This window comes from Eretmochelys imbricata, chromosome 10, assembly GCF_965152235.1.
Source record: "Eretmochelys imbricata isolate rEreImb1 chromosome 10, rEreImb1.hap1, whole genome shotgun sequence".
Lineage (NCBI taxonomy): Eukaryota > Metazoa > Chordata > Testudines > Cheloniidae > Eretmochelys > Eretmochelys imbricata.
The window spans coordinates 76,161,170-76,180,652 of NC_135581.1; the positions used below are offsets into that span (position 1 = coordinate 76,161,170).

The 19,483-nt window shown below is 48.0% G+C and overlaps 1 protein-coding gene and 1 non-coding gene across 3 annotated transcripts in view; both read left to right on the forward strand.

Annotated features, from left to right (window-relative positions):
- The first annotated feature begins 3,302 nt into the window (after positions 1 to 3,302).
- On the forward strand, positions 3,303 to 3,375 carry TRNAV-CAC (transfer RNA valine (anticodon CAC)). Its single transcript has one exon. It is a non-coding gene; the product is annotated as a tRNA-Val (tRNA).
- Positions 3,376 to 3,674: 299 nt separating this feature from the next.
- Positions 3,675 to 19,483, forward strand: part of SYNM (synemin) — a 31,483-nt gene continuing 15,674 nt past the window's right edge. Inside the window, exons 1-2 of one of the 2 annotated variants that reach the window (XM_077828873.1) lie at positions 3,675 to 3,693; positions 17,064 to 17,188. In XM_077828873.1, the coding sequence (XP_077684999.1) occupies positions 17,106 to 17,188 (83 nt within the window). In that variant the 5' untranslated portion in view covers positions 3,675 to 3,693; positions 17,064 to 17,105. Of the gene's footprint in view, positions 3,694 to 6,697; positions 7,590 to 17,063; positions 17,189 to 19,483 lie in introns of those variants that run through there. The other variant, XM_077828872.1, reaches the window with a different exon arrangement.

The following is a 19,483-nucleotide window of genomic DNA, read 5'->3' on the forward strand; positions in this document are numbered from 1 at the left end:
ATTTTTTCCTCCTCCCTTCAAGTCTGTGTCACCCTCCCCAGCTTAAATTCAAGTAGAGTAGTGGAGGGTAAGATTGTTACTTTAGAGAATAAATGGATTTTATTTTAGTCTAATGCAAAGACAAGGATAGGAAGGAACAGACAGCATGCAAATGAAAGTATAATGTAACAACCCCACTTCCAACCACATGTAGCTTATAACATGCTTAGGCTTGGCAGAATTCATTTTTTTAAATGATTTAGATGGATAATATCAATGTTTATTTTTAAACCTTTTTTCACCAATTTTTATCTAGTTACATTTTCACAATTACACAAAATCTTTTTTAAGCTTTTAAAAATTTTTTAAAGCTTTTTTTTAAAAAAACAGTAATTTACATTTTCACAGATTTTTAAATCTTTTAAAAATCTTTTAAAGCTTTTTAAAAAAACATTTATTGATTTAAATTTTCACAGCTGTAGGAAATTATGTTAGGGTCAGGCAATTGCGGTGGAGGGGTCAGACAATAATTATTTAAAGACAGTAGCTGCTGAGATTCAAAAAGTTGAAGCTTTATAACCATTAATACACAAATTATCTCCACCACATGTCAAAGTACACAAAGGAAATATCCTTAAATCAAAATCCAAGTTCTGCAGCTGTTTTTTTGTATTATTTTGATTTGTTTTTTTACTTTTCCTATCTGTAAAATTTTATCATCAATGGAAATATCTTTTCATCAGTTTGTGCGTGTATGGTGAAATTGACGTTTACCAACATTTACCAATAAAACAATAAATCTTTCCAAGCCTAAGTATGCTTTATGTCTGTGAAGTAACAAATATTCATAATTTTTGTACTGTGTTAATCTCAGATCCCTTTATTACAATTAGGATAAACCCCAAATTTGTCTTGTCCAATTTTAGCATTTCAAACCTGCTGGAGACTGGCACTTCGAAAATATTTATGTAAAGCCCCAAATTAATACTCTCCTGAGTAAAACGCACCATCTAGAGGTGGATATAGGACTTGCAAGTACCTCTTTAAATGGAGGAAAAGTTATATTGGCAGAAGCAATAAATAACTCATGGAGAAAACTAAATGAAATCACTAATGGGGAAAATAACATTAGCCACAACTTCAGGCTTCGGTTCTTTGGAATAACCATTTTATATGGAAAAAGAAAAGGAGTACTTGTGGCACCTTAGAGACTAACAAATTTATTTGAGCATAAGCTTTCGTGAGCTACAGCTCAATTCATCAGATGCAACCGACTAACACAACTGCTACTCTGAAACCTGTCATTTTATATGGCTTTGTTAAAGAGTGCTTTTCTGCATCAAGACATAATCACACCCACATATTTTATAGTCCTCTTTAAGAGAACGCTGTGCAATTGCTTATGCTATAGTAGTACATCCAAAAATCATGTACAATCATCTGCAAAACTATCTGTTTAATCTCATGGTTTTAGTGCATTTAAGGAAAACCTCTGCAGGAAAACAAGCTTGCCTGGAGAGTAAAGATCAATTTATGATGTATGCAGACGATTGAGTTAAGTTACCTGCTGTTCTATTCCAAACTCTGCTGCAGATTCATTGTATACCTCTGAGCCAGTCACTTAGGCTAAATATTTCAAAAGTGGCCTCTGATTTTGGGTGTCTCAGATTTCAGGCGCCTGGCTTGGGACACCTGTGACCTGATGTTCAGAAATATTGAGCCCCCAAAACTTCAGCTGAAGTCAATGGGAGAGTGGTGGTTCAGCATATTTGGAAATGGTTGTCTACACCTGGGCACCTAAAATCCAGACACTCAGAATTAAGAGGCCACTTTGAAAATGTGGCCCTTAATCTCCTTGTTTCTTTAAAATGGGAATGTCTGATGAGGCTAATTTCAGTGATGTTTGAGAAGTGCACTGAGAACACTGTTTATATTCCCTCATTGGAATAAGGGGATAAAACCCATTTCTGAAAAGAGTTTTGAAATCCTGATGAGGAAGGCACTAAAGAAGCAGAGTCTACACCCACCTCATTACACATGAAAACCATTTTCTCCAGTGGTCTAAGCCACTTGTGTTACCTGGCACATTTCCTACAGAAAATAGAATTGCACTTCTTAATTAAGCATAAAATACAGTCTGTTGCCCACTTGTTCAGTAGGGCATTTACAAAAAATCTAAGGAAATCTCACCGCTGAACTAAAAATTGTTTTGCTGATTGTGATCAGCATTCCACTTAAAGGGAAAAATGTGACATGCATCTGTGCTCTCCCCCCAAAAAGGGAAGCAGCTACACAAGCCAGGGAATTTACTTATTAGAACAAAGAATTGCAGTGACTGCTGGCTAGTGTAGGGTGGCAAGGTGCAGGGATATCCCTCCACACAACTCCCAGGCTGAAAGCTAGGGGAGGCAGGGAGAGGGGTCATTAAAACATAAAACACGAACTTCTTTCCTTTCCCCACCCAACCTGCTTCCTCCCCAGGCAGCATGCTCCCTCCTAGCCCGCAGAGTGCCCCCTCCACCATGCCCCCCTTCCCCCTCCATGCCCCCTGCTGCCCTGCCCCCCTCCGCCATGCCCCCCACACCCCCCTCCAGGCCCCCTGCTGCCCTTCCCCCTCCACCCTGGCCCCCACACCCCCCTCCATGCCCCCTGCTGCCCTGCCCCCTCCACCCTGGCCCCCACACCCCCCTCCATGCCCCCTGCTGCCCTGCCCCCTCCGCCCTGGCCCCCACACCCCCCTCCATGCCCCCTGCTGCCCTGCCCCCTCCGCCCTGGCCCCCACACCCCCTCCATGCCCCCTCCGCCATGCCCCCCCCCACTCCCCTCCATGCCCCCTGCCGCCTTTCCCCCTCCACCCTGGCCCCCACACTCCCCTCCATGCCCCCTGCTAGCCTTCCCCCTCTGCCATGCCCCCCACACCCCCCTCCAGGCCCCCTGCTGGCCCGGCCCCCTCTGCCATGCCCCCTGCTGCCCTGCCCCCTCAGCCATGCCCCCCCATATCCCCTCTATGCCCTGCCTCCTCAGCCATGCCCCCCACACCCCCCTCCATGCCCCCTGCCCCCTCCGCCCTGGCCTCCTCCCCCGCGCTCCTCTCCACAGGCCCAGCCGGCGTCACGGGGGGAGGCGATAGCGCTCCCCCTTCCGGCCTCTCAGACGCGCCCCGCCCCCGCACTCCGCGCGCGCAGCGGGGTCCGGGCCGCGCCCATCAGGGGCGGCCGCTGAGCCTCCCCCGGGCGCCAGAGACCCCGCGCCGCTGCCCCCAGTGGCCACAGTCCGGCTTCCTCTCACTACAAAGGGGCCGGGCGGGGCCAGCCAGAGAGAGGGTTTCCGTAGTGTAGTGGTTATCACGTTCGCCTCACACGCGAAAGGTCCCCGGTTCGACCCCGGGCGGAAACATCATGCAAGAATTTTGTTGCTTTCCTCACGTTGGTTTTGTAAAGGGACAGAAGGAGGAGAGGATGTGTGCTATGGGAGGGCTAGTGCCTCTGCGCTTCACAGCCCTCCAGTCACTCTGTCTTTTCTCCTGCCTTCGTTTTCTTGCCCTTGCTCACTAAAGAAACCGACACCAGAGGGCGATTGGTAATTGCAGGATGAAAGACACAGGAGGAAAACCTGGCTCAAAACTCCCCCTGATTGCAATGGGCTCAGGATTTCACCCCTAGGGTATATCCCTGCTTGAGAGGCTGGGGGTAGCGGCTTGTTTGAAGATAGAAGGTAAAAATCTCTAATTTAAAAAAAAAAAAAGGGGGGGGGGTGGCTTAAAAACCAGAAAGAAATGCACCATTCATCTGACTTGGTGATTGACAAACTGTCTGTGTTGCATTTCCCCAAGATGAAGGAAAAGGGGAAGCTGATCATTTCGTACAATCCCTTGGTGCGCAGCAGCACTGACGGGACAGTAAGGGCTTGATTAAGCATCTGATATTTATTAAAATAATTGTCATTAAGATGTGCTTTGTTTTAGCTGGTATGCAAATGGGATAGGGCAGCCACAGCCGCAGGGTGAAGAGCTAAAAATGCAGGCGCCAGTCCTGCAACCTGCTCCAGGCAAGTGGACCCTTGAGCCCACATGAGACCCCATGGTCTGGGTTGGGTTGTGACTGTGTAGATCTCGTTTTAGGATTGGCACCTTTGAGAAGGAATTGCAGAAGGACAACTCCCCCCCCTCCCCCCAATAAAATTGAATATCTACATTATTACAGTAAGCCCTGCTTTTTCTGTCTAGTTATGTTAAAACTGCCAGGATCCAAACATTTCCCCAGTATTACAGGTGTATCCATTTCATTTAAATGCAACAGATGCGGTAATAAGAATGATCGATGCTGAAACAGAACTAAGGTTTAGCAGGGATTTGTGATATTACAGTTTGTGGGACCCACTGCAGGGAAACTACAACTGAGATTCAAAAAGCACATGGCCTTCCCTATTACAGAAGGGGCTGACAGGGACATACAGGAGTTGCTTCTTACTGAAGTGGCAGACTGTGGATGGGGTTGTGAGTTCCCCCCCTCATATTGCTGCTGGACCAGCCGTCCCTGATTTCATTTAATTTTACAACTGACTTCAGTGGAAGCAGGATTGGGCCCCAGAAGCAGACTGAGCCATGGATTTCTAAGTGTGTCGCACCGCTTTGGAAAGGGTGAGACTCCAAGCAGCTGCTTGTCTCACTTGTGCTTAAGATCAGCCTCTTCACCTTCTTTGCTGGCAGACTCTGCATGTGCCTCTGCAGCCATGTTAAAGGTCTGGCCGCACCAAAGACTCTCCAGCAGAGGGTTTATTCTTATTCTATAAAAAAGTTGCTAAAGACTTTATCCCCAAAAGGAAGGGGAATAACTGGGACATCATCAAGATATGGGTAGCCTTCATTTGCAATTTATGGTTGTGTCCAGTCACTGCTAGAGGGAGATGGGACTTTTTCTGTGCTTAAATTATTTCACTACAGCCACTAGCGAGTGCAATTCTGATTGTGTCTGGTGGTTTATGCTATTGTATTGTTGTTGTTTTGCAATTCAGATACTTAAGTATCGGGACTGGCTCTGGGGATACAGACCTTTTTGAGGTCACTAGTTTTGAAACGAGCCCAGGGCTGACACTACTGCATTTCAGTTATTGCCTTTGAAATGAACCTTTGATCATTTAAAAGTGTTCTGCCCCCATTTTACTGCCTGGTAGTTATAGACTGACTTATTTGCAAAATTCCTAGAAGGGAAGAAGTCACCAGAAAAGTCTTGCAGCTACAGACCAAGGAGCATGTCATAATCTCTTTAGCAAATGACCATACAAAGTATAGAAAAATCTAAAGAGGAGAGGTGGAAAAATATATTCACTAGGTATGGAAAGTTACTTAACATTCAGAGCCAGGGAACAAATAGTTCTGTGGTGTGGGGTCAAGAGAGACAAGGAGCTAGGTATCTAATTTCCTGCAGTATAATAATATTAATAAAATAATAATAAAGTATTAGAGCAAATAATTTCAAATACTGTCAATAAGAAAAGATACCAAGAAACTACTGGCATTGCATCTCACATCATCATTAAAGTACAATCCAGAAAGCTCATCTCTCCAGGTCCCCTCTTCCTGGCCAGTGCAGGATTGCTCCCTGCAGTATATTTGCTATGGTTTGTATTAAATGTCTCAGGTAATTGGCGTAATAGAAATAAGAGATGGGAAAATCCTGTTAAACCATTGAAATCCATCCCCTTGTTAATGAAGGATGGTTTTCCTGATAGAGGTGTAGCAGATATTAAACTGGTACTATATTTTTAGACAAAAGGCCATGAAGAAGCAGCTACTATTAAGTAGCTAGGTTTACTTGGTCTTATCACAGCACAGAGGCCTGGACTTGATGGCTTCTTGAGGTCCTTGCCAGCCCTGCATTTCTATGATTAGTACATTTCAACTTCATTTTTACTTCTTACAAAGCAAAGCTGCAAAGCCTGAATTTGTTGACCTATTTTGGTCTAGGCCAAATCCTGACATCCTTACTCTCTGATTTTATTTAGTGTTTACTCAGGCAAAAATGTATTTAGTGAGAACTAAGGACTGAGTGAGGACTAAGTAAGTGGGCAAGATTTGGCCCTGCTTGTTGGTGGGAGATGTGGAGGAGATGTGTTGCTTCAGGCTGCCCGGGTGGGCAACAGAGAAGTATCTCTGCCATCCTGGAAGAGGGTATAGGGCTGCGTGCAGTGGCAAATTAGCCACTGGGCCAATGGGGCCATGCCTAGGGCCCTTGGCCTATTGGGATGCCCCTGTGCACTGACCCTGCTCCCCAGCTGGAGCATTGGGTGGGCAGAGCAGGGCAAGCCCCTGCACTCTGACTCACTCCCCGGCAGGAGAGCGGGGCAAGGTCCTGCACCCCGACCCCATTTCCCCAGCAGGAGTGTGGTGGCTTGGTGTCCTACCAGGAGCCTTGCACTTGGATTCCAATGTATTCATTTCTCATCTGCCCCACTGTATTTTGGGACCCTTCCCAAAGGGATCAGGGTTTTGCCCGATCAGCTCTTAACCCCACTTTACCCAGCTTTAAAAACATATCAAAAGTGGGAACGGTGGGGAACAACACTTCTCTCCAAGCTGGACTGGGCCGGGCCGGGCGGCTCCGGCAGGGGGCGTTGTTTTGCTGCCGCTCAGAGGAGCCGCCGATTGGCTCCCCAGCCCCGGAGCCCTCGCCAGCCCCAGCCCAGTGTGGGAGTCGCCGCTGTCCAGCCGTGAGTCCGACACCGACCTAGGGCGGGGGCACAGCCGGGGCTATGAGCTGCCGCCCGCAGCCCGCAGCCCAGTGACACCGCTGCAGGGGCGAGCGCAGCCCCCGACGCCGGGCACGATGCTGCGGTACCGGGGGGAGGAGTGGGACGAGAAGACCCAGCTGCGGGAGCTCAACTCCCGGCTGCGGCTCTACGTGTCCCGGGTGCGGGAGCTGGAGCAGGAGAACCGGCTGCTGGCCCAGGAGGTGGCCGAGCTGCAGCAGCAGCAGCTGGCCGGGCTGCGGGGCCCCCAGCAGGAGGTGGCCGAGCTGCGGGGGCGCGTGGCCGAGCTGAGCCGGGCCAAGCGGGAAGCGGAGCTGGAGCGGGACGGGCTGCGGCAGGAGCTGGGGCAGCTGGAGCTCCTGGGCGCCGAGGTGCTGCAGCTGCGGCGCCGCCTGGCGCCCGAGCTGGCCGGGCAGCGGCAGCTGCTGGAGCGGCTGTGGGGCGAGTGCGCCGCCCTGGAGGAGCTGCTGCAGGGGCTGCGGGCCGAGCACGGCCGGCTGCTGGAGCGGCGGCGGCGGGAGGCGGGCGAGGTGCGGGCGCTGCGGCTGGACCTGGCCGCGCTGCCGCCGCCGGCGGCCGGGCTCAGCCTGGAGCAGCTGGAGGAGACCTACGAGCTGGTGCTGGGCCAGGCCTGCCGGGAGAGCCTGCTCCGCTACCAGGGCCAGCTCCGCGCGCTGCAGGAGCGGGAGGCGCGGCTGGGCCGGGAGAGCCTGGAGCAGCTGCGGGCCGAGGGCGCGCGGTGCCGCCTGCAGCTGGAGGAGCTGCAGCGCCAGGGCCAGCAGCTGGGCGGCCTGGGCCGGCGGCTGGAGGACGAGCTGCTGGCGCTGCAGGAGCTGCACGGCGCCGAGGCGGACGAGTACCAGGTGGGTGAGGGCTGCCCGGGCGCGGCGTGGGGGAGGAAGCGGGACGGGGCGCCCCGCTGGGCTCTGGCCTGGCCCGGCCCCGCGCACCGGGGGGGGGGGGGGGGACACGGCCGAGCAGGGCTCCGGGGCGGGCGCGCTGCAAACCCCGACTCCGGCTGAAACGAGCCCTGCCGGAGGTCGGGGCCGCCCTGGCCGGTGCGTGTCCCAGCGCGGAGCTCCGCCGGGGCGTGGCGGGTGCTGCGCTGGGTCCTGCGCTGCCCCGGGAGGCAGATGAGCTGGATATCTCCCCTCGCCTCGGCGTCTGAGTCCCCCGAAGGATTGTTCTCTTCTCTGGGATCTACGCGTGTCTCGGCTTCTCTTCCCGCTTCCTGCCTCTTCCCCACACCCTCTGGGGGCCCTCTCCCTCCCTCCCCCACAACTATCCCACCTTTCCGAGAGCATCCTTCCCTGCCTCCCCTTGCCCCCTCTCTTCCCCACTATCCCCCCTTTCCGAGAGTCCCCCCCCCCCAAACTCTGAGCTCCTCCCTTCCTTGGGTCCCAAATTTTGTGCCTTTTTTTCTATGGCCGGATTTACACTTTACGCTGCCCTAGGCACAGCATCTTCAGCCCCCCCCCCCCCAGCTGACCTTCACCTTGCACCCAGTTTTAGAGAGGCAAGGCACCCCTAGAATGCTGGTGCCCCTAGGCACATGTCTAATTGGAAATCTGACCCTGCTTTCCTCTGGATTCCCTCTGGGGGTGTCTCCTCTCCCCTGCATCTGTCCTAATCTTTCGTCCTCTTTTTGCACCCCTTCCTAGGATCCTTCTTTCCCCCAGTCTTTCCTCTTGACTCTGTCAGCTCCCTCTGTCTGCCCCCCTTTCCTTTCCTGCCCACAGGAACTCTGCTCGCAGCCACCCCTGCTGTCTCCACACTGCAATGGCTTGCTGGCCCACGCTATAACCCTGCTCCACCAGCTGCCTCCCTTCCCTGCCCATACATCCTTCCCTACCTCTGATCCCTCACCTGTGCTCCTGCTCCTGACACCCTTCCTGCCCTCTGCCTGAGCTTGCACTACCCTGGCTCCCTCTCTCCTACCCCATTTCCCATGCACCAGCTGCTTGCACCCAACTCCTTGGCTCCCTCCTATTGGGCACCTGGTCACACTCTGCCTTTCCCCAGCACCACCTCTTCTGGGGCTGTGGCTGTCCTCCGGTTGGGGGAGGAGGCAGCCAGCAAGGAGAGAAGCCTGTTGCATTAAAGGGCAGGCCTCGGAGGTGCCACTTCTGGCAGGATGGAGGGGCCACTTCTGGCAGGACGACACAAACTCAGATTCCCTTTCAAAACGTTGGACAGTGTTAGGACCTCTGGCTGGGGAAGCTGTGAGAGTGAACAGGGAGGTGATGACTCTTAACACATCCTCTTCATGAGGGGTGTACCGCTCCCACATTGCCCTGAACAGGCACACTGAGCTGCAGAGTCGGTGTTGGGTGAGATCAAACCCAGCCAGCTAACCTGAGTCCCATTGGCAGCTCGCCATAAGCACACTGGGGAACGAAGCAAGCCCTGGGAATGGGTGAACTGAGCTGCAGGGTCATGGGATGCAGTGTTCGGGGGACAGGCCTACAGAGCTCTCTTTCCAGTACATGGCAGGCAGTGCTTAAAATGGTCAAAACATGAATGTGTGTGTGGGTGACTCACTTCTACCCGCCCCAACTCCCACCATCAATTCTGTCCCCTTCAGCCTCCCCTCTACTCTTCCTGCAGCTCCTGTGGTTCTTCACCCCCCTTGGCCTGGTTGGAGCCAAGGGGGGTGGGAGGGCAGCTGCAGGAGGATCCTTTTCCCCACTTCAAGGCCTGGAGTACCAGGGAGGGGTGGGGGTGGGAGCTGCACTTCTCCACCCACTCCTCCTGTGAGGATCCTGTTAGGAGGGGAGAGAGTGCGGCTACCGCCTGGAGTGGAAAGCTGGTGGGCTGGCCTATATTCCACCCTGGCCCTGAGGCCCGCCGGGGATATCAGTGGACGGCTCCTTCACGGGGCCGTGAGCACGGGCGTGTACTTGGCATGGTTCACCCCAGTCCCGGACACCTGCCCCTTTTGTGGCGTGAGGGAAACCCTGGCGCACATATACCTGGAGTGCACCAGGCTGCAGCCCCTATTCCGGCTCCTCACAAATATTTTGTTAAGCTTTTGGTTGCTCTTTTCCCCTCACCTCCTTATCTATGCACTCCCTATCCGTGGCCCACTAAGTCACGGGACCTCCTGGTCAACCTCCTCCTGGGCCCTGGCTAAAGTGGCCATCTATAAAACCAGGGTGAGGAGGTTGGCCGATGGAGTCTCCTGTGACTGTGGGGCCTATTTCCAATCCTCCGTCCATTCACGTATCCGGGCAGAGTTCTTCTGGGCAGTGTCCACTGACTCCCTTGATGCCTTTGAGGAGCAGTGGGCACTGTACTGGGTTCTCTGCTTGGTGTCCCTGTCTGGTTCCCTTCGTTCGACCCTTTGACCGCACTCCTGTCCCTGTTGTTCATTAGTTGTCCCCCATAATTATTTGGTTTTCCAGGTCCTGTGGACCCCCCTCTTAGGCTGGGGGAGGATCCTTTAGCATCCTTTAGCACCTCCTGGATCCCAATAAGGCCTGGAGTGGAAAGCAGCCAGACAGAGGTACTTTTCCCTAGGCAGAGCTGAAATGTGCACCCCTCAGTAACCGAAGGCTCGAGTTGTAGAAGTTTTATTTGATGGGTCTGCGACAGAGCGCACTTTAAAGCACTGATGCCAAGTATCTGGTGATGGGAGTTGGCCCTTGGGACAGGTGAAGTGAGTCCTGTCATTTTCCTGCCCACCACAGTCAGTGATGTCCTGCATTCCCCTCTTGCTAGAACAGTTCTCTACTCATGGTCTTGAGCTGGGAGGATTCAGACCCCAGTATGGTTAACTGAGCCCTCCATTTTTCTATAGCAGAAAGACTGGTTACCATGGTATTGACTGGGGTTGGGTTTTTTGGGGAGGGGGGTGAGGATGGAATGAGGCCTTAAATAGAGGTGTCTGCTATAGGTGTGGACATTAAAATGCCATTGTGTTTTACAATAGCAAATTGCCACTGTACTTTTGGCCAAGATTGTACTTTTGGCCACTGTTCTGCAGTATGCCAGTTATAAAGCACCCCATGTGCATGGATAGATCAGCATATGCTGGGAAGTCAAAATATCAAAGGTTAGGGTTGGAGAAGACATATTAGATCATCCAGTCCATCAATCCACTATGCAGATCAGAAAACAGTTTTGCTCTCCATTTCCTCAGGGCAGCATTTCTTTTGTTCTTCATCTGACCTTTTATTAACACTCTGCTAGATCTCTTTGTCTGTCTGCAGCTCTCCTGTTAATGATCACATTGTGTGTAAGGGCATGTCTAGCATGGGAGATTATGGAGATATTGCACATTGTGAGGGGACTAGAGAGCGGTTGCTCTGTGTCTGGATTTTAAATTGCTAGCTTGTTTGCAAGTTGCTATGAACGGAGACTGATCAATTCAAAACAAAACACAGCAAACAGCAGAGCTTTTACACTTAACTTGAAATATTCTGGTCTTTGAGAGTTTAAGTCATTCTCCTTTTAAACATGCATTTAAATATTTTTCAAAGCAGTGTATGGAGATTTTTATCTGTGAATCTCTGATTTTAATAATAGTCCTGCAACTAAAACCAGGTGAAAGTGTAGAGAATAACAATGCTTTTATCAGGAGTTTCCTGTGGCTCAGTGTTTTGTTTTTATTTTGATAGGAGTAAAAATTATATAACCGTATATTTCTTCCACCTGAATGTCATAAATTCCTTCATTCCTAAAAATAAATTATCTTTAGAGCCATGTTATAAACTGGTGACATTAGAAATTGATTGATCCTTAACAATAATGGGTCAAATTAAAACAGCACCATATTCCAAGAGTCATCCTCCGTCCCCACACACACTTTTTATCATTTACAGCTCAGTACCAAAAGTTTTTCTCCTGCAGTTTCAAGAATGGCTACTTCTTTTCTGTAACTCAACCAGAAAAGATATTTTTGTACCAGTGTCATCTCCATATTAGGGTTGCCAATTTTGGTTGGACGTATTTCTGGAGGTGTCATCAAATGACAATCTTTAATTCATGGAGACTCCAGGACAATCCTGGAGGGCTGACAACCCTACTCCATACATGTTTGCATTTTGCTGAGGATTAGTGGGGAAAGGTGACTGTAGGTATTCCGGAGAGTGAGTCAACTTTAAAAATCTTACAGGATTGGCAGCACCGAAGAGAAACAGGTTAAAAATGCCAGTTAATAGAAAAATCAAAATTACCATGTGGCTGCTAGCTGTGCTGTTGTACTCAGGATGAAATGTTATTTTGTAAATTAAAATTGGCCCAGTTTGAGGTGTTTTAAACAATATCTTACTGTTACCTTAAAATGAGTTATGATAAGCAACCCAAACTGCTTTAGCCCCCAAAATGAAAACACATTAGCTGACATAGTTGCACATACACCTAGATTATATCGAAGCATCTGTAAAAATGGCCTCATGAGGGTCCATGTGTATTGCCTCTCAGTGATACCGTGGGAGGGTGGACTTACTGCTGGCATGCCACCTTATGGCTGGGCATGGTGTAGTAGGCTTTGCTTTCCTGATGGCCCTGCAGTGGTCTGCCTTTTCTCATAGCTCGGCCCTCCATCCAGGCCATTTACTGCCCCCAACCCTGCACCGCTAGGTGCTGGGGGGTCCAACAAATGGAAGTCCAGTGTCCTTACATCAGATCTTCAGCCCCCAGCTTTGGGCCCCATGGTCCTTAAACTCTGTCATCTCAGGACTTTAAGGAGTCCTTACCCCTTATATCAGGGGCTTCATGCCACCTTCCCCTGGCCCTTCCTCTCCTCTGGGTTCCAGCTCAGGGACACGGTAGTGAGCAGGCAAGCACTGTCTATTCAGACCTGCTCCCTGCTAACTCTCTGGGCTTTTTCTTCCCTCAGCAGGCATTTGCCACAGCCTGTTCCTGGGCCCAATGTATACCTGTATTCTTATCAGCCTTCGCAACCTGTCTTCCCAGGCTGCACCATGTCTCAACGTTCATCCTGCTTGCAGGGCTCCCCCCGGCATCCCCTAACAAATCCCAAATGAAAATGTAAACAAACCATTTTTGCACTCCTCACAATTGAACTTTAATCCTTCTTAGCTTTCCCCTCTGCTCTGCTTCTCAGTTCAACATCTCCTTGGGCTTTCTCCCCAGAGGTCCAGATCCTGCCATTTATCACGGACCACCACTAGCATCCACCCCACTGGCATCTCCTGGCCAGTTGCTGGAGTTCTCTGCTCAGGAGGAGGAACCCAGGGCCAACTCTTTCCTTGGGCTTTTTCCCTCTACTCCCCTCGAGTCCTTCCTTGGCTCAGCAGGTGTTTTCCTGCTTTCTATCCACCACTGTACTGCTGAGAAGGGGACTGTGTAGAATTCTTTCACACTCTCCCCACTAGCTTATCTGGGCTTATTCCCATCTATGCTTCATCTTTAATGGGGCTGCCCCGCCCTGTAGTTGCCACCAGGTGCTCTAATTGAACTCTCCAGTTTCAAGAAAAGGAGTACTTGTGGCACCTTAGAGACTAACCAATTTATTTGAGCGTGAGCTACAGCTCACTTCATCGGATGCATACCGTGGAAACTGCAGAAGACATTCTGCAGTTTCCACGGTATGCATCCGATGAAGTGAGCTGTAGCTCACGAAAGCTCATGCTCAAATAAATTGGTTAGTCTCTAAGGTGCCACAAGTACTCCTTTTCTTTTTGCGAATACAGACTAACACGGCTGTTACTCTGAAACCTCTCCAGCTTCAGATAACCCTTTCAGTGCCAGTGTGGGGATTTACGCTCCGTCATCTGTATCATGTTAAACTGCCCGGTTAACAATTAAAGAAGATTTTTCTAGTGATCAACTATGCAAACTCAACCTGTTTTTTTCAAGGCAGGACGTGGGGAAAAGGTGATCTCTCATTCATATCTGTAATGAAAAAATATAAAATGGGGGAAAGCAAACATTTTAGGTTTTCTACTCTTGCTCAATTTTTCCTGACATAATTTCTTGTACAGGAGAGAAGATACTTAGTTAAGCTTTTGAAGTCATGTCTAAAAACCAGTTATTGGTTGCTTGTTTGTTTAAAAGTGATGTCACTCACAGATACGTGCTTTTTTTTTTTTAATATGAGCGATTATGGTAGGCATTTCCTCTACAGCTGTTGTAGCAAGGGGATTTATTAATATTTTCCATATATTATCCACTCTTTCTGCGTGGCCATCCTTGTCTCCTCCAGGGCTCCCTATCCTCCGTAAAGCTTTTAGTGCTGATAGACTATTCTGCAAATAAATTTTATTACCTAACTGGACTGGCCAAGCACTAGGACAAATCCTGCATTGGGCCTGGTGGGCCAATGGATGGCTCAGAAGGACTCTCAGGTTTCTGTGGCCCTAATAGCATGCTGTGACGATATTTATGGGGAAAATCCCATTGACTTCAATGGCAGATTCCCATATAGTGCGATAGCAGGAGAGGGCCCTATATTTTTGGAATGCAGAAAAGACCCTGGCTTTCATCCTGCTCCACTGAAGCCAACTGGACATTTGCCACCAACTTCACTAGGCTTAGGACTGCCTCCTGTATCTGTTCCATGGTGCTGTGAGCTCCAAAGGAGAGGAAAACAGCCTCTTGTTGAATTAACATTTAACACAAATCTGTCACACTGAATTCCTGTACCAATTTCCAGCCAGCCAAGGGCTGGGTGTCCTCTTTTTCTTTTTCTCCCATTAAGCTGCTAAGTGGCCGTGGAGTTTGTAAAAGATGCCAGACCAAGAGTGCTGGAGACTAAAGTCCTTTCTTTATTCGCAGAACAAGTACAGTTTGGGCAGCACGAGTGCAGTCTTTCTCCCACTGCCCTGCTAATGTTTCTCATCCCTGACTAGAAGGAACCACCTTAAGGGGTGTGAGAATTAGTCGCCTTCAGTGCTTGAGTGGAGTCCAGTGACTTTTCCTCTTCTCTTTACATAACAGAGCGGTGACCTTCCAAGACATGGATGCTACTTCTTTACCAACGATACCAGGAAAGACCTTTGAGATTGTTAGAGTGAACCAAGTTAGCTCAGCATGTATAAAGGCCAAAAAAACATAAGGCAATTTAAGGATTATTTTTTGGGACTAATGTCATAACTACCCTTCCTTAAGGCTTGGTCTACACTAGAGCTTACTTCAGTATAATTTATGTAGCTCAAAGGCGTGAATAATCCACATCCCTTTGTGACGTAAATTACACTGACATTGGTGTGGACAGGGCTATGTCAGTGGGAGAGCTACTGCCTCTCCTGGAGGTGGATTTGTTATGCCCATGGGAGAGCTCTCTCCCATCAGCACAGAGCGTCTTCACCAGACGCACTACAGCGGTGCAGCTGCAGCAGTTCTAGTGCAGAGTAGCCCTCAGTTTAACACGCAAATGTTCCAGCTGTCGTGCTCTGCAGTCTCAGGTGGCCATGCATTATAATCGTCATAACTGATAGGAAGGATGTAATTCCATCAAGGAATACCAGTGACAGAAGATCTGTTTCTCTCCAGAATATGTAATGATGTCCTTGGCTATTTGCTTTTGGTACAGTTCATGGCTAGCTGTTCTTCTGACCCCCTCTGTGAGTTGGTCTCAAGGGATCCTCTCTGTGGCTTTAGGCCTCTAGTCCTCCTCTCCCTGGGGTGGAAGCTTGCAATTCTCCACTCTTAGAGCTTGGCATGAGGCTAGAGTCCCTTGCATATCAACCATGATTCTGCAGCAGGCCTGACGGGATTCGAGCCCTGAAATTCTTCCCTTTGGGATCTGTGACCAATATGTGAATACAGGGAGATTAAACAGCCTTTTCAAAACAAAGTATTGTTTAATTTCAACAGAAGGAATGCAGCCTCAAAAGAGGAAAGGGGTATTAATACAACAAAGACTCTACTGTTTGACCTAAAATTTAGGTAAGCTCATCTTATCCAGACACCCCCACTTCTAGAGCTTGGGGGATAGTGTGCACCCCTTTGGATTACCATATTTCAGGTTCCCCAAAAGAGGATACCGCCGCAGTTTGGGGATGAGCTGGAGGGGGAGTACAGTTAGGGATGCTGGAGTGACTACCTGCAGCGGGGGAATGGACCAATCAGCTGCGGATGCAGGGGAGGGACCAGTCAGGAAGCAGACCAATCTGGGCTCTTTCTGAGCGGCAATGTCTGTTCTGCAAAAATCCTGGACATTACCTGTTATTTGAAAAATCCACCCAGACAGAGGATGGAGCCTCTACAAGGGTTGCCATTTTTATCCTCCTCAAAGTCCCTTGTCTGTTCCAGGCCTCCTGAACCTGGCCAAAGAAGTTTATGCACCCTACCCTGGCGGGTGGGGGCAGGATAAACTTCACAGCAGTTACTCCCTTGTCTTTTAACTATTGGTAAATGGGAGACTATCTGAGATTTTTGTCTGCTTTCCTGTCTATATGCTGTCTGCTCCTGGTGGAATTAATGCTTTTATAATTGCTACAGTCCCCCTTTGTGGACGGTCATCAGACTGCTGATTGGACCCAAGCCTTTGGATCACACATGCTTCCAAGCCCACTAGGTCTGGGCAGTGTCCAGGCACTGTCTCTTGGTCTGGCCTCTCATGTACACTTGCAGGGTGCAGACCCCCTGTCTGGAACCCCTCGATGGGAAGATGGGACTCTAGCTACCCTGAGCCCCAAGACCTATGCTCATCCTCAGTGAGCATTCAGAATGCTGCTCAGTTAAACTCCTCAACATGAAAATGAGTGACCACTGGCCTATTCCCAGAGGCCAGAACTGTACCTGGAACCATCACCCATAGGTCCAAACATCCCCAGACATTGGAATCTCAAACTCATGACTTGGGTCCACACATCTGTGGTCTCCTGAAAGGTTAACAGACAGTTGCAACCAAGTCGGATTCTATTCAGGTTGTCATGTTGCATCATTCACCATTGTATTTGAGCATTTCAGATGTGTTTAAATGGAAAGGGGTGTGTGTGTTTATTCCAGTGTTGAATCTGGCTTTTAATGTGCCACATACCAAATTTATAATAGGGTGCTTTTTGCTTGCCTGCATAAATGGTGACCTGTGTGTGTGTGTGTGTGTGTGTGTGTGGAGGGTGGGGGGGGCAGCTAGATGGGATTTTGTTTAAATATTTGAAAACAATTTAGCCAGATGTAACTGACACATCCTAGCATGAATAATCTATTCCAGTAATAGTATCTCATGAACCATATGCCAGTGAAGTCTGAGAGTAGGTTTATTTATTTTTTTCTGTAAAGCTGAGCTGCTAGTGCATGTTGCTTTAATACTTTTTAAGATTTTTATCTTGGTGTTTGTAGTAAAACTGGAAAGTTATTATAAGCACAAGTGTGAAAGTGTAAAGTCAAATTCTTCAAAACTAATAGGAAGTATTTCTGTTTAGAGGATAATTGACGCCCTAGAAGACGAAAAGCAATTCCTGACTATGTCCATCATGGATTACCTAAAGGACTACAATGAACTAATGCAGGTGAAAGTGGGACTCAGCCTTGAAGTTGAAACTTACAGGTAAGGATTATAACTGCAATGGGTAGTACCATCAGGAGATGTTTTAAATTACTCATTACAACTCAGACCTGTGAACTACACTGGCCTTTTCCATCTTTAGGGTATAATAGTGCATCAGCTTTTTAAAAGGAAGACACTTGCCCATAAACTCTTCAGATTTCTTCTCCTCCCAGTGCACATGCATAATTCCCATTAGAGTGGGGTCTCTGGACTTCTGGGTTCAGTGCTCGGCTCACTATTGGCTTACTGTGTGATCTGGGTCAAGTAACTTAACCTCCCTATGCCTGAGTTTTCTCATCTGTGTAAAGGAGAAATAATACCTATGTTGCAGGAGTGTTGAGGCTTAATATTTGTAAAGTCCTTTAATACCTTCAGATAGAAGATCATGTAAAAGTGTAAAGTTATTGTAACTATTGTTGTTCTTTATTAATAATGTTAATAGGTATTACTCATGTGCAGACTGCAGACAGAGATTAGCACTTAAGTACAGCCATTTTAACTAACAGTAATTATGTCTACAGTCTATGGAACAGCATGTTACTGAAGCCATATAATCCTCTGAATCCTGGAATTCTAAAAGCTTGCTACTTATTTTGCAGTAAAGTTCTTGGTGCTAAAGGAGCATGCTTGATTACTGTGATGCTAAAAACCAAGTGAATGTAATTGTTCTTATCATATTTGAATTTATGCAAGTACTAGCTGAAGGCTCAGCGTCTGTCAGATTGTAACTGATAAGTCATAAGGCAGTGTGGATCTTCCAGCTGGCAAGTCACAGTGCCAGCATTCAGTGTTCAGATTGTTCCAGGGTTTGGGTGTGCTGCTGCGTACTGTACCTTTTTTGGTCTCTACCACTCTCATTTAAGCAGTGATGTTCTTAGCGGAAAGGCATTGTTTCAAATACAAGTTCTGTTTTTTCCAGAGAAGGAAATGGAATAAAGAAGTTAACAGAAAACTCAATTTTCTAAACCAGTGATACTCAAACTGAGGTTTGGGAGTTGCAAGTGGCTCTTTTAATGTCTCTTGTGGCTCTTTGTAGCCTGTGATATTAAAACATGGTGTGATTTAATTATTAACCAATCTAAGTTATTAACCATTCAGAATGCTTTTACTATGTTGTTTTAACTAATTGTAGAATACATGGTCAGTAATTTTGGTGTAAGAATAATATATATATAGTAAATGAAACAATGAATTCATACTACTGTGGCTCTTTTGAGTAATGTTGAGTGCTAATTTGGCTCTTGAACCACAGAGGTCTGAGTATCACTGTTTTAAACTTTACTTTCCACCATCCTGGCCTTTGCTAAGGAAACACATGTTCAGGCTAAGTCTGAGAAGTAAACAGCCATTCTGCTAATAAATCCTCTTTACCTGTGAATCTTTCTAGTCAGTCACTAGTTGAGCAATTGAAAAGCCAGAGCAATTTTGAAATCTCAAGATCATAAGTTGTTAATTGACACATGGCACATATTGGTTCAGAAGGGGAAAAACGTTGATGGATAGCAGATAAAATTTTTATGGTAAAGGTTTTGAGCTTTTCCACTATTAACACTTTATTTTCGATAAAGTTGGCAGATGAAACTTATTCTTTACAATTTGTATTGATTTTTAAATTCACAAGACAACAATTCTTATTGAGTGAACCAAATAACCTGCAAAAGTTTAACATGTCTGACTGCTATCTTATCTTTATGAATCCATAGATTTGTTTATATTGTGTATTAATGTTTGACACACACAGTAGTAGTATTGCTACTACTGTCCTTAAATATTGTGTAATGTTGTTGTGAACTATTAAGCAGCTGAGTTTGTCCAGAAAGTGGTGGGTGAAGTGATCCATACATGTTTGTTAATTCAGAGACAGTTATTTAGTAGAAAGAGCACAGAAGTTAACTGTTACTAAAAAGACATGGAACTCTTGAGATCTAATCCCAGCTCTAACACCAACTTCATTTGTTGCTTTGGGTTAGTGATCTAATCTTTCTGCCTCAATTTATGTGTCTGCTAAATGGGGTAGTAATACCTTTGTCTCAGTACAAAAGGCTCAGAGGTGCTGTGACCATTAATATTCACACAGTGGTGTGCATGATGCTGCCCAGACAGCTAGGTGCTCTGACACATGCTTAGTTAGTAAGTGAACAGGCAGTGTTGCAGCTCTGTAAAAGTCAACTGCGAACTCATTAAATCTTGGAGCCTCTCCAGAAGTCATATCACGATTACCTATAGTGTTGGCGGTTTGTGTACGGATTCGCAGTCCTCAGGGAGTGGGAAACTGCTTGGCATTGCCTGGAATGT